Below are 14411 nucleotides of genomic sequence, written 5' to 3' on the forward strand. Positions count from 1 at the left end.
GCAACATTTACGTGGCCTTGGCTCAAAACTGGCTGAGGTAAATAGAGACCTTCACGTCCCTTGAGGTTTATTGATCATGACACAAAGAGCGAAGCGAATTGGGAATTGATTCCTCTTGAAAGAAAATGGAAGTGTTTTATCGGATGTTTAGTCAATTCGAGTGTATAAAGCCTGCCCAGCTTTATCTTCACTTGCTATTTCCAAATCTAAACAATTTTCGCAGATTCTTTTTACAATAAAGCCTTAATGTGGTTCTGTTTAGGAGCCATTGGGAAGTGTCCAGATTACTATGGCTTCATATGTAGAAAAATAATGTATGAAGGCAAATCATTATTTCCAATGGATTCAAGAATTATGTAGGAAATTTGAGAAGCTAGCTTTCATCTTTAGTATTAATTCGTTGACGGAAGTGTATGGTTTTGACCTTCCGGGTATAAGCCTAACGGTTTTTAAATTAATTAATTAATTAAGAATTCTATCTTTCTAGAAATGATGACATCTTTCGGAAAAGTGAACGTTTTGCTTTAAATTCCAATCACGGTACTCTCATGTGCTGAATTTCTGGTTGGTAATTCAATAACATTTAATTAATCACAATCTACAGAGGGGTAGTCCCTGTTACTGATCTCTTAAAAAGAAATCGGCGAATTTCATTCATTTTTTATGGGTTTGCCAGCATATTTGTATGTAAACGGCGTATTTTTAAGAAGGATCAAAGCGGGTATTTAATAGTTATAAATAAATAATTATTTGAAGCTAAGCAGGCTGCTAAACAGGCGAATCCTTTATGAAACCTACCCCAAGAATAATAACATACCCACCAGAAGGAATTAAATATCGTTACCTATTATATTTTAGAAGACCATTCAAGCACATTAAAAAAATGACAATTTGCCATTGATGTTTCATGCCATAGTGAGCAGTACTAATCGAATATTATCAGCTGCTTTGGAATTTAATTTAAATCAGACACCGAACTCTCATTTCAATTTAGAAGAATTTTGAATGTAATGTGCACTGCTCAACTACTGTGTAGCAAAACAACGACAATTTCTGCCTATGTTACTGATATAGCATGAAGCCCTAAATTAAAGCACTTTTCTAATATGTATCCTAAATATTTTTTCTATTGCCCCGATATCATCGATGAAAAATGCATTCATTTTATCGGTCTGTTCCCCTTCACTTTCCCTACACTTACCACGGCGTCAATGTCCACCTCACTAAAGATGATTTTCATTTTTCCTTGTATAACGTCAATGACTATGTATATAATATATATCTTCGTCTCTGTTCCTTCTTCCTGCACCCCATATATAAAAAGACGTTTCCTCATCCTATCCTGGCTGATGACTGCTGACTCTCTCTCTTCAAAATCACCACCTCCTCTTCCAGGCTTTTGACTTTTTCTCTTAACCCTTGAATCTCTTTCTCGCTCCTCCTGCCTTTGTCTCCACCTTCGCCGTAATATTTTTCATCCCTTCTCTGAATACCTCTTCTCCCTTGATCGCAGCCTCCAACTTCTCTATTACCCCATCACTATGGGCGTTGCTCCTTTAACACCTCCCTAATCTTCTCCATACCTTCCCAGTTCAAGTTTCCGGCTGAGGCAGGGTTCACTTCCACCCCGCACCCCCGATCACCAGCAGCACCGCTACCACCGCCGCCACCAATAGCACCTCTCCAATCTTCCCTTTTCCTTCCTTTCTTGCCGTCTGCCCCGTGGTTGCCTTCCACCTCCTCATCGCTCCCGATAGTCGCCGGTACTGCTCCACTCCCACCAGGACTGTCCGCACTCGCTACTCCACACTTCTACTCCTGTCTCTTGCTTGTGTTGTTTTGTTAAAGCACGTCAATGATTTCATTAATAATTAATTGAAAGTTGTTCCTAGTTTATTATGAGCAGCATGTCATCTAAATCAAACTTGAAAATTAGCACATTAGTATGACTCGGAGGATCGCTTCACTTCGCTAATTAACGGAATGGACTTTCATTAATAATTGAATGTTGTTCCTGGTTTGTTATCAGTACCATGTCGACCGAATCAAAACTGAAAATTAGCACATCAGTATGACATGGAGTGTCGACTCACATCACTAACTACCCATACCTGAGTGGGAGAAGTTCACAGACTTAGTGTTAAAATTATAACACAGAGAAAAAGGTTTTTACGGTTCTTCACCATCATTTCAAGCTAGCAAATATAATGAGAGCTACAAAGAGACAGTAACATTGCGAAGAATAGCTTCTTATCGACTAAGAGACTCTGCAACTTCAACACAACACAGACTGGCGCAGCTGATCAGAAACACGTCCGAATGCGCATGCATGCTTGCCCACTTCCAAATCTTTTCTCAAGTGGTATTCCTCAGCCCTGCCACAATCCAGGTGGCCTTGAACTACTGGCGAGCGCTTGGAAGAATAAGAAAGATATATTCTTCTCTAATAATTTAAAAATATACGGCAAGAATTGTTTACGCTTTTAAAGACACATTGCAACTCTACAGTCCATGTGCTTAGGTCATAATACTTTACGATGTCAATCGATTCAGCTATTTTCTCATAAATCGATGTAACAAAAATAGCATAGTGTTTTAAATGTATAGATAATAATAATAATAATAATAATAATAATAATAATAATAATAATAATAATAATAATAATAATAAAGCAAAATACCTGGCTTTGGAGATCTTGTACCATACCCAGGTAAAAATTTAGTGCTGGTGTCCTCCGATAGCGGACATGCAAATGAAGTGTACAGAAGGAGCATGATTTCTGTTGCAAGCCCACTTTCACTGTGTAATTTTCCGGGGAATAGGTTGTACAATCTTTATGTGGGCGATGGTTGAAGGTTTCTTTCTGTGCAGGCGATATACGACGGGCTGAATGGCCAAGGCGGTAAGGGCGTGCTTGGTTCGCCCGGAACGACGTGGGTTCGAATCCGCGTCAGGAAGTCGTGAAATTTAAGAAACGAGATTTCCACTTCCGGAGGTGCATATGCCCCTGAGGTTCACCCAGCCTACACCAAAAATAAGTACCAGGTTAATTACTGGGGGCAAAGGCGGCCGGGCGTAGAGCTAACCACTCTACCCCATCACGCCAAGGTTAACAATGGTGGAATCCTTTACTTTTCACTACTCCAAAGGCCTTCATGGAGTTGACTTTGCTTTGCTTTGCAGGCGATACACGAGTCCACGGACAAGAGTGACACTCGGGACCATCCCATGACTTCTTCGACGTAACTCCCACCCCGAGCCTGACTTGTATCGTTCCCAATAGTGTCGCATGACACTTAGAAACATATTAACATAAGTTTGATTGTCCACTGTTGGAACCAAGGTTCAGGTGTGGAGAGGCTGTTCTAGAGGTAACACGGATGCTTCCAACAGGGTCGCGTTTCGGTCGGTAACGACAAAGTACAAAAGGAGTTCAACATTCGGGGGCTTGGCGTGTCCAATTGAAACACCGTGCAGACACATACTGCACTGCTGAATAGCACAAGGAATACTCAAATGAGGTAACAAGTGATAGACAGTACAACTCTTCTCTACTTACATTGTAGCTCTCGGTGGTAAACACCTCCATCGTGGACACCTTCTCCACATCCGCTAAAACAGACAAAAACTTGACATTTATATCAAGTAAAACATATACAGGGGTTTTATCGCTCGAGGCTATATATCGTACAATCTGAGACAGATATTTTGGCGGTGATGGGATAGGAAATGGCTAGGACCTGGAAGGGAGAGTCTGTGGTCTTAAATAAAGTACAGCCTCAACATTAGCCTCATGTGAAAATGGGAAACTACAGAAAACTCTCTTCAGAGCTGCTGAGAGTAAGATGCGAACCCAACGATTTCCAAATGCAAATGCAAGCTGACAGTTAACCACTTAGACCAACACGCCCCACTCTCTCCGTACTATTTATTACATATGCACATATGCTCTATACACGATGGTACAGTATATACATACAATTTCGAAAAATGAATTTGGCAGATATTTATACGATATTTACTATAGGCTACATAAACGGTCAATCATAAAGTAGGATGTTCCGTCAACTAGTGATGAGAAATCTGGGAAAGAAGACAGGAGGGCACTGGATCAAAGAAATTCAAGAGGATCTCAAAACAGTCAGACTCGAAATTACAGATGAAGGGACAAGAAAAAAATTACCACCCTTATTAAGAATCACAAATATTCAATTGTAATGAAGCACGGAAGGCCTGTAGAGACTTCAGACGAATTAACAACACGGTGATCAGAACGGGTGAAGTAGTACTCGTCAGATAAGAAGAATCAAACAGTACAACCTTCAAAGAAAGATTGTACATGGAAGACTCAATGGATCCAAAAGGGCCAATAAAGATATAATAATGAACAATGAAAGTTATTAGTAGAAGATTTTAATTAGTCCTCTGTATATGGTGAATGGTCCATGCCAATTGACTTCCTTACTATATGACAAGTGGCCAAATTTGCTGCTTTATGTAATTCCTTGTAAGTGAGAGGGTGGAGATTAAGTGCCTCCATGCTTCTGTGCAGTTTCTAATCACTGATGGAATTATTATTATTATTATTATTATTATTATTATTATTATTATTATTATTATTATTATTATATCGATAACACTCTTGTTGATTGAAGACTGACACCTGATCAAGGTGTTTTAATGTTAATATGTGGAAGTGATAAGTATGTTGCCTTATTTTATTTACTTCGGCAAGATTTGAGTATCGATGCACGTTTATTTCGGCAGCGTAGTTTCTGTGTCAGTATTTCAGTACTGCGTTGCTTAAAAAGTGATCTTTTCATTAGAACAACGTATTTTACTGTGATACGCTGTGCGAAGTATCCATCGGTCAATAGGAATTGGTTCCATTTAATTCTTTCGTGTCCTGGCGTCCTTGTTCCAGACAAGGGTACACCAGTCTCTTAAAATTCATGAAGCTACGCAACACATCTGCGGTCGATATAACAATTGCTGTTCCAATACGGACCAGAGTGAATACCTTAGACCCTCAAACTCTTCCAGACAGTGTGTCAAGTTGTGAAGTGCGGTTTGGCAACAGTGCGTATTCCCTACAATAGTTAACGCCTCGGACACATTAGTAAAAGCTGTCGATCTCAAGCTAGGTGCAACAACAGTGGTGTGTTGCATGCTCCAAGCTCCGGATCACTGCTTCATCCTACGTGCGTACACCAAGAAGGTCAATATAACCCACTAAGTAAACAGTACCTTCAGTATTATAAACGATTAGAGATCAACGACATTTCGGCCAGGTATATCTTACCGTATAAGGAAGCTAAGGAAGTTTTTATGAAGAAACCACACTCTGATGTGGTTAAACCATTATTACCCCTTCAAGATAATATTGTACATGCCGCATTATAATTTGTCCAGCAGAATGGGGGTTTTAATTTCACCAATTTGAACCTACAGTACATATATATTATGCGGAGACCGTAACGCGTATAGTGTAGGTTGGGGATGTGCTTTTACAGACCGTGCTGCGACAGCCCTTCAAGATATGATGGACGAGGTCCATTCCATTATTCTCAAAGACGACAGTCCTACCCTCATATCTCGCCATAGACATCGAAATTCGGCAGTGGATGTAACTATCTGCACTTCGGCAATTGCTGTTAACCTATCCCTCACTGTTTCAAAACGTATCATGATACTACCCTGGCAGCAAGAACGAATGTTCTTCCCAAGTACAAGAAGCCTAAGTGAGCCTCTAGGTTAAATCCCCTTCGTTAATTTCATTACTTTTAGAAGATAAGGCAATTATTAATACCATGGAGCACGGTATATGGTTCTAAATACACTTTGATACTCTACAGTATAATATCTGACAATAGCACAATTTTACTTGCTGTGGTAAACTTAACTTTCTCATGTTGTATCAGTGTCAAGTAACATAGGTCCAAGAAACTTGAACCATACATAGTATGAACAGCTACAGTATGGAGCAGTAGGCAACTGAAAGGAATATGCGATGAAACGAACAGATATGACACTTTTATTCAGAGACAATAAATTACACTGAGTCACTGCATTTCATGATGGTCCGCTGGACATCACAAAAGAAGGGACATGGTTATTAAAATGATGTTTGTTCACCGCGGACGGCGATGCATGCTCTACAATGTGTTATCCCGGCCACAAGATTGGTAAAGCGTTCTTGTTTTAGAGCGTTCCATCCTTTCACCCACGCGGTTGAGAACTGCTGGATGGTCGTTGGTGTATGGATGTCTGCAAACATGTCCCACACGTCAGCGATGGGATTTAAGTCGGGGAACGGGCAGGCCAGTCCATTCGCCGAATATCCACTCTCTCCAACAGCTGCTACACTTGCGCTGTTCGATGCGGTCGTGCATTTCCATGAATAAAAATGAAATCAGGGCCGAATTTACCCCAGGAAAGACGCACATTGGGAAGGAGTACCCTGCACACAATAATGTTGACTGGTGAGTGTACCACGTTCAAGGGTTTGGAAGTCGGTACGCCCACACCATAACACTTATACCACCAAAATGATAATGTTTGACAATGTTCCTGGGTACATTACGTGTTCCCACCTCTCGCCAGATGAGGGTTCATCTGGAGTCACTATTCAGTCTGAATCTGCTCTCATCTGGGAAGAGCAAGCGACCCAACTTCTATCCAGACCTGATGCTCTTGGCACCATCGCATACGGTGTCACCAATGTGCGAGTGTCAACGGAACACAACGTAAAGGTCGTAGGGCAAACAGACCACCCTCATGCAGTCACCATGACACCGTGAAGTGCGGCTGCGTGTCTTGCAGTCCTGGTAAATATGGTTGCAATGCACTCGCTGATTGACGTGCTCTTCGTGCTTGTTGCACAACGTAGCGGTCATTAGCTGCTGTATTTGACCGTGGTCGACCCTCTCCTCTCCTTTCCGCAGCAGTGCCTGCGGTCCGGAATGCCCTCCATGCACGTGTAACAATATTGTGAACAATAAAACTCCTGAGCTACACTAGTCCCACTTCGTCCTCCTTCCAGTTTCCCCGATGACTCTTCCCAGTGTGAAGTCATCCAAACGTTATCTCCGTGCCATGTTTTAATGTATAGCACCACCACTGTTCATCGTAACAGCTCGCTGATCAATCACACTGTCTTGTCCCATTCCTTAAAATGCTTCGTTTTTGGAAACAGTCCCATTTGGCGCCATAGTCGCCTTGACCTAACGCCAGGCTTCTATGCTCGTTTGGAGACCTCTGGCAACAAGTTACAACACTTTCATGCATTTCCACCGTGTAGTTGATATATTATGTTGGTTTATCTATCTCGTCCCTACGTATTACACAGCAGTGTATTTATCTTGATTTTGGGTACCATTAAAACAAATAAAAACCTCAATGACAGTAGTATAGTAAACGTTCGTCATCCTTTGAAGGTTATGAATTGTCTTTTCAATGTCATATACTTATCAGAGTATTATAATCCAAATTTTAAAATTGACATTTCAGCTTTAGATGCAAAATATGAACATAATTGTTTAAAACATTTAGACTAGGATATTGAAGAGAAATTGAAAGATTCTTTCAATTCCCTATTTTAAATGTTCTTTTACGTTCATATGAAATGTTAGTAATCTATTTACGTCTATGGTATGATCCTGCCACAGTAAATAAATTCAGGGACGAGTGAGCAGTGTGTACGCAGCCACACAACACAGTGTTCACTTACACATCTCCGCATCGTCCCTCAAAACAGCCTCCGTTGGCCACCGTACAAGTTTGTCAACATTAGTACAGCATTTCAGAGCATTGTTCAGTGATATTGGAAGAAAAATACTTTACAGATTCTCTTGTGACAGTGATGACATCATCGGCGGAATTAAATCTTTATTTTCAATTCCGTTCTTCTTGGTCAAGCACAAAGCGAAGTGCAGGGGCTTTGTCGTGTAGCAATAGGCAGTTCTTCCTACTAGTGATGGGACATTCGATTCATTTTATTGAATCTATCCGATTCCGTTCACGTTACTTAATTGGTACAATGATCCGATACACGGCACATTTTAGTCACCGTTCCTATTACATCCGGTGTACTGGTAGATAACAGCAACAACACTCAATGCTCACTGCTCCTATCTGGTCTTTATTCCATCAACTGCTTCCTTATGCATGTCATTCAGGCTTAGGTTGATTTCACCTGCAGCTACCTGTACGCAAAAAGTTTTGTTGTTACAAGGCCTCCCATGACAGTGACAACTCCATTAAACAGTGTACAGAATTTGAATAAAATATTCCGTCCCCGGGCAATCGGTGATCTCGTGATTCTGTGACTTAATTATTGTGCAATGATGCGATATACGAATTGAGAGAATGCTGAGCAGTTCTTCCCAATATAAAAAAGATATTTCTGAGTGATCATGGTAATGACTCATAGTCTAGTGAGAGCTGTAGTGTTTAGTTGAATTAACACTCGAATGTCAACTATTTATTCATTTATTTATTATCCATGAAAAAAGCCCAAGTTTGTCTAGCATATTTGGGCTGTAGGTTATAACTAGTTACCTTAAATATTACAAATATATAAAACAAAATTTTTGAAGTGAGTGATTACACACACAATTAATTAAACTGGGAGAAATGTATAACTATCCTTAATTTTTTTCTAAAATAAACTGCATAAATTTAAAACAATCTTTCAAACATCAAATCTTGTGAAATATCCTAAAAATAGGTTTAACAAACATTACTGTACAACAATTTAAGTGTTGTTCCAAAATATATCTAGCTTTGCTGAAGAACGGACCATTAAAAATAAGATGAGTTGCAGTTTCTTCATCTCCACAACCACAACAATTCTACTAAGTTTGGATTTATTTCGGTTGTCCTTCAGAAATCTGTGGGAGATGGGCATCACAAATGGCTGTGATCTCATCTGTTAAATTATCGACTACTTGGTCAAGTTCTTCTGATGTTGCGCATTTCTTTATTTTTTCAGAGACGTTTGCTAGTCTTGTTTTAACTGAGCGTTGAAAATGAGATCATTTGACATTTTTGGTTTTGTATTATCGAGTTAAACACTTTGAGGTAGTTGGCATAATCCTATACGGATTAGATTCCAATTTTATTTCTATAAGTCTATGATCAGAAAATGTTGTTGTACTTCTTACAGTCCACTCCGGATTAAACTGAAAAAATGCAGAGCTACAAGTACTCACATTAATGTAACTTTCATAATCACCACGGACATATGTAGGCTCATCTCCATTATTAAGAATGAAAAAGTTATTACTACAACAGAAATCGTAAAATAGCTTGCCACGTTTGGCTGTGACGGGACTGCTCCATGCTGCATGTTTAGCATTTATATCAGCAGTTATGAGAAGAGGTTTCCCTTTTAATTCCGAGCATATAATTTGGAGCTCGTCCAGTGATATCCCAATGTCGATTGCAGAATCAAGATAAACATTACATACATATACCTCCTTGCTGTCGAAATTGATGCAGAGAAGAACTCTGTCAGGGTTACAGTACTGCATTAACTGAAGGCTGTTTTGATATCTTGTGATGATGGCAGCTCGAACTCTTTCTTCTTGATTACTATCTACAAAGTGATTTATATAACTGCCATGTCCGAAACCCATAATCTTGTTTTTCCTGTTATTGGGTTCCTGAATGCAAAGCAAATTTATATCCTCCTGTGTAACACTCTTATAGTTTGAATTAAATATAAGTTTATGCGTTGGTACGATTGATTTATGCAAATTTTGGTGATAAATATTCAGTTTAGGCATAATTAATTTTGGATTTAATAATATCTACTACTTTCATATATATTGGACATGTGAATGATGTTGCAGGGTGATTAGTATTTATTAGAACGTGTTGTTGTCATGTAATCTGTTTCTGATTGTGTAACTTGCAGTTGATGGATTCTGTTTGTTTTTTAGGACAAACCTTTAAGTCATGTGATTCAGAACAATTAGAACATCTTAGCTGTTCTTTACAGTCGGAAGAAAAATGACCATAACCAGAACATCTCTAACAACGAATCACAGATACATATTCATTAACACTGCACCGGGTATAACCTACGAGGTATGTAGAGTTTTTCACTAGTTATTATAGCCTGAAAAAGCTTAGGAGTAACCTCAATTATTGCACACTTACTCTTGCCAGTTCTTGACCTTCTAATTACATGCTTAATTATGTCTTGCTTGTCCTCTTCCATACTGTCTTAACATGAGGATTCTGGTTTAATAATGCATCTACGAGTTCCTCTTCAATAAATTTTACATCAATGCCATGGATAATAATTTTGGGGTTCTTCCTTAAAGGTATTTTTTCACATAATTTAGAACTAGATATTTCAATAGTTTGTACAAGTGTTACACATCCTTCTTTATTCTTTAATTCCATGATTATACCTCTGTTTCTGGTTTTCTTAAAGTTGTTGATTCCAATGTTAATTGAGGTAGGTTTTGTTGTAGCCTGTACCAATTTCAGGGTCTGTTCTGAATCTTTAATATCACTATCCTCCATTGGTGACATCATCACGACATTTTTAGTTTGTACATTAATGTCTTGCCGTGGTTTGGGGAGTTCAACAGCACTAGAATATGTTTTAGTTTGATTGAGTGAATTTGTGAGGTTAGAGTATTGTTTACCTTTGTCAGTTCTTCATTATAAACATCAAGAATCTGTTTAATACTATTCACTGAAGATAAAACCTTATCACACATGTTTTTATTTGCTCTTTTATCCGTATTTAACACTGTTAGAATAAAATGTATCTCTTTTTCAGCAGAGCTAAAGAGCTCTGTGATGTTTACACTCACTACCATCTAGATCATCCCTCGAATGTCAACTAAGTTATAATACCAATATTCATTAACCCAATAAATAAAAGAACCTATAATTAGCCTATCTACTTCGGAATTATGGTTTAACTTCATTTATAACACTGCAAAATGAATCAAATATTATTTAAACCTCCTTGTTAATGGAAATCCAATTGAGTGTACTATTTGCTGAGCTGAGAATTAGAGTCCGTAATAAAGCCAAAGTGTACGATTATTTCAGTTAGCCATGACTTTTTATGTCCCGTTTGCAGCGGAACATCGGCTCCTCGCCAATGTCCAGGATTCCCATAATAACAGTGTGTGTGTTGTAGCTCACTGATCCCAGAGTGCGCCACTCGGCAATCGCGTACCAGTCAGCTCGCTGCTGCTGTGATTCGATTCACTCGGACTGCGAATGAATCGATGCACTGCTTCGAAGCAATACACTCAGTAGCCAACACTACTTCCCACACCACGGTTTAGGACGCCTACGACGAATTCAATTTTGTAGACGGTCGTTCTTCTTTACAGTTGCTCCTTGTGAATGAACTCGATCAGCTCAATTTCCTGTTGGTCAAACAGTTCAAGCATCAGCTTCCTTTTTGCCCTGTAATGACGATAGGCACGATTTTGATTTTATCGCCTGAAACGCTTCCTTTAGCGGACATGCGTAATTGTGTTCAGACTGCGAAATTATTGCATCCTGTTGCTCGTGAATTTATCCACACTTCAGAACAAGCACAGAGAGAAGTGCAGGGTCGACGTCGTCGTCGTTGTCGTCATTGTGTAACGCTAACCAGTTCTTACCACGAAACTCAGTCGCGTAGGCGGTGAATGATCGCCTTCCTGCTGTCCTTTTTTTTACACTTGATCCTTCTTTTCTGCTTGTGCTACCTGAACGCAACAGTCTCTTACTGCGAAGAGCGAAGTACTGTCACCGAACCATCCCAAGGTGCAACCTTTCCGCTATAGACCAACACAGTGATACTGTGTCTTATGACAGTATTACGTATACAATATTGGGTTGATCTAATAAAACGCACTGAGGAAGCTCTTCAGTGGGCTGAAAAATTTATGTGTGGTATTGTGAAAATGAAAACCTACAACCTGTTTTCCAGTCATTGACCGGGTCAGGGATGGAATGAATGGAGCAGATATAGGCTATTAGTACGATGGGTTCGCCACTCCCAAAGTGATTTATGTACGACTGACAGATGCTATGAAATGAGAGTGTAGAATGTTGCTGGAATTAAAGATGATAGGGAAAACCGGAGTACCCGTGGAAAAACCTGTCCCGCCTCCGCTTTGTCCAGCACAAATCTCACATGGAGTGACCGGGATTTGAACCACGGTATCCAGCGTGAGAGGCCGACGCGCTGACGTCTGAGCCACGGAGACTCCTATAGTAATGTATTAAAACTACAAAGTATTGATAAGCGGGTCAACAGGTAACTTAATGATGAAGTCATCTATTCATCGCCAAGATGAGAATTAAGATGTAGCTGTTAAAATGGTTTTATAGTATTAACTATATAACTTACCATCACTTGTTCCTATGTACTTCCCACTCTCGTCCGCAAGTGGCCTTATGGATTGATTGAAGTTCTCCACATAGTTAGCATCCTGTGAAATTATATCAACATCTGTAAATGTTCTCTTTCTGCGTAATATTACAGTACAGGATTGGTTATTACATCTATTCTTCTCAGCAGTGTTAAATGTACAAACTGCGGAAAGGAGGTAACTTTAATATTGATTGCAAAACCTAGACAATTCCTGACTACTTAATTAATTAATCTATTACTTTGCCGCTCAATTGGCACAACACTTTTTCTTGCTATTTCCTTCAGGTCGAACCGACACAGATAGGTCTTATGGCGACGATGGAATAGGAAAGGCCTAGGAGTGGGAAGGAGGAAGCCACGTCACTAATTAATGTACAGCCACAACATGTGCCTGATGTGAAAATGGGAAACCAAGGAAGAACATCTTCGGGGTTGCCGATAGTGGAGTTCGAACACACTATCTCCCGAAAGCAAACGGATAGCTACGTGACTCAAACCACGCAGCCACTTATTCGGTGCATTCCTTGTATAGTTACCTTTTTTCACTCTTGCAACTTTACCACATCGCTCTCTTGATATTCTCAATTTACGTGGCCATGGCTGAAAACTGGCTAACGTAAAGAGACCTTCACGTCCCTTGAGGTTTATTGAACGTGATTTTAAAAAACGGCGAAGCGAATGGAAACTGATGCCTCTTGAAAGAAAATGGAAATGTTTTTTTCTGATGTTAAATCAATTCGAGTGTATTAAAGCCTGCCCAGCTTTATCTTAACTTACTATTTCCAAATCTAAACAATTTTCGCACATACTTCTTACAATAAAGCCTTAATGTGGTTCCGTTTAGGAGCCGTTGGGAAACGTTTAGTTTTCTATGGTTCCATATATGGGATAAGGATGTGTGAAATCAAACCATTATTTCTAATGCATTCAAGAATTATGTAGGAAATTTAAGTAGCTACCTTTCATCCTTAATATTAATCCGTTGAAGGAAGTGTATGGTTTTGAACTTCCTGTTATAAGCCCAGCGATTTTCAAATTATTTAATTAATAATTCTAACTTTCTATAAAATTATGACATCTTTCGGAGATGTGAACGTTTTGCTTTTAAACTCCAATCACGATACTATCATGTGCTGAATTTCTGGTTGGTAGTTCAATAACATTCAATTCATCACAATAGTGATGGGTAGTCCCTGTTACTGATGTCTTGAAAATAAATCAGTGAATTTCATGTATTTGTTTGTGCGCTTCCAGCATATTATTATGTAAGCGAAGTATTTTTAAGAAGGTTCAAAGTGGGTATTTAATACATTTATATATAAATAATTACTTGGTGCTAAGCATTTTGCAAAAAAGGCAAAAGCTTTATGAAATCTACCCAAAGAATAATAATATCCCCAACTGAAAGAATGATATGTCGTTACCTATTATATTTTAGAAGACGATTCACGCACGTTAAAGAATGATAATTTGCCATTGGGGTTTCATGCCATATTGAGCCGTGCTAATCGAATATTATCAGCTGCTTTTCAATTTAATTTAAATCAGACACCGAACCCTCATTTAAATTTAGATTAATTTTGAATGTATTGTGCAATGCTCAACTACTGGGTAGCAAAACATCGATTATTTCTGTCCATGTTACTGGTATAGCATGAAGCCCTAAATTAAAGCATTTTTCTAATATATGTCCTAAATAACCTAGCTCGATAGCTGCAGTCGCTTAAGTGCGGCCAGTATCCAATATTCGGGAAATAGTAGGTTCGAACCCCACTGTCGGCAGCCCTGAAAATTGTTTTCCGTGGTTTCCCATTTTCACACCAGGCAAATGCTAGGGTTGTGCTTTAATTAAGGCCACGGCCGCTTCCTTCTCACTCTTAGCCCTTCCCTGCCCCATCGTCGCCACAAGACCTATCTGTGTCGGTGCGACGTAAAGCAAGTAGCAAAAAAAATGTCCTAAATATGTTTCTAGTGCCCCAGGATGATCGATCAATAATGCATTATTGACAC

The 14411-nt window shown here is 39.3% G+C and overlaps 1 protein-coding gene across 1 annotated transcript in view; it reads right to left on the minus strand.

Annotated features, from left to right (window-relative positions):
- LOC136867314 (uncharacterized) overlaps positions 1-14411 on the minus strand; it is a 47362-nt gene that overhangs the window by 24560 nt on the left and 8391 nt on the right. The window contains exon 3 of the mRNA XM_068226702.1: positions 3561-3613. Coding sequence (XP_068082803.1) covers positions 3561-3613 — 53 coding nt within the window. The remainder of the gene's footprint in view (positions 1-3560; positions 3614-14411) is intronic.

Source organism: Anabrus simplex, chromosome 3 (assembly GCF_040414725.1).
Source record: "Anabrus simplex isolate iqAnaSimp1 chromosome 3, ASM4041472v1, whole genome shotgun sequence".
In the NCBI taxonomy this organism is placed as follows: Eukaryota; Metazoa; Arthropoda; class Insecta; order Orthoptera; family Tettigoniidae; genus Anabrus; species Anabrus simplex.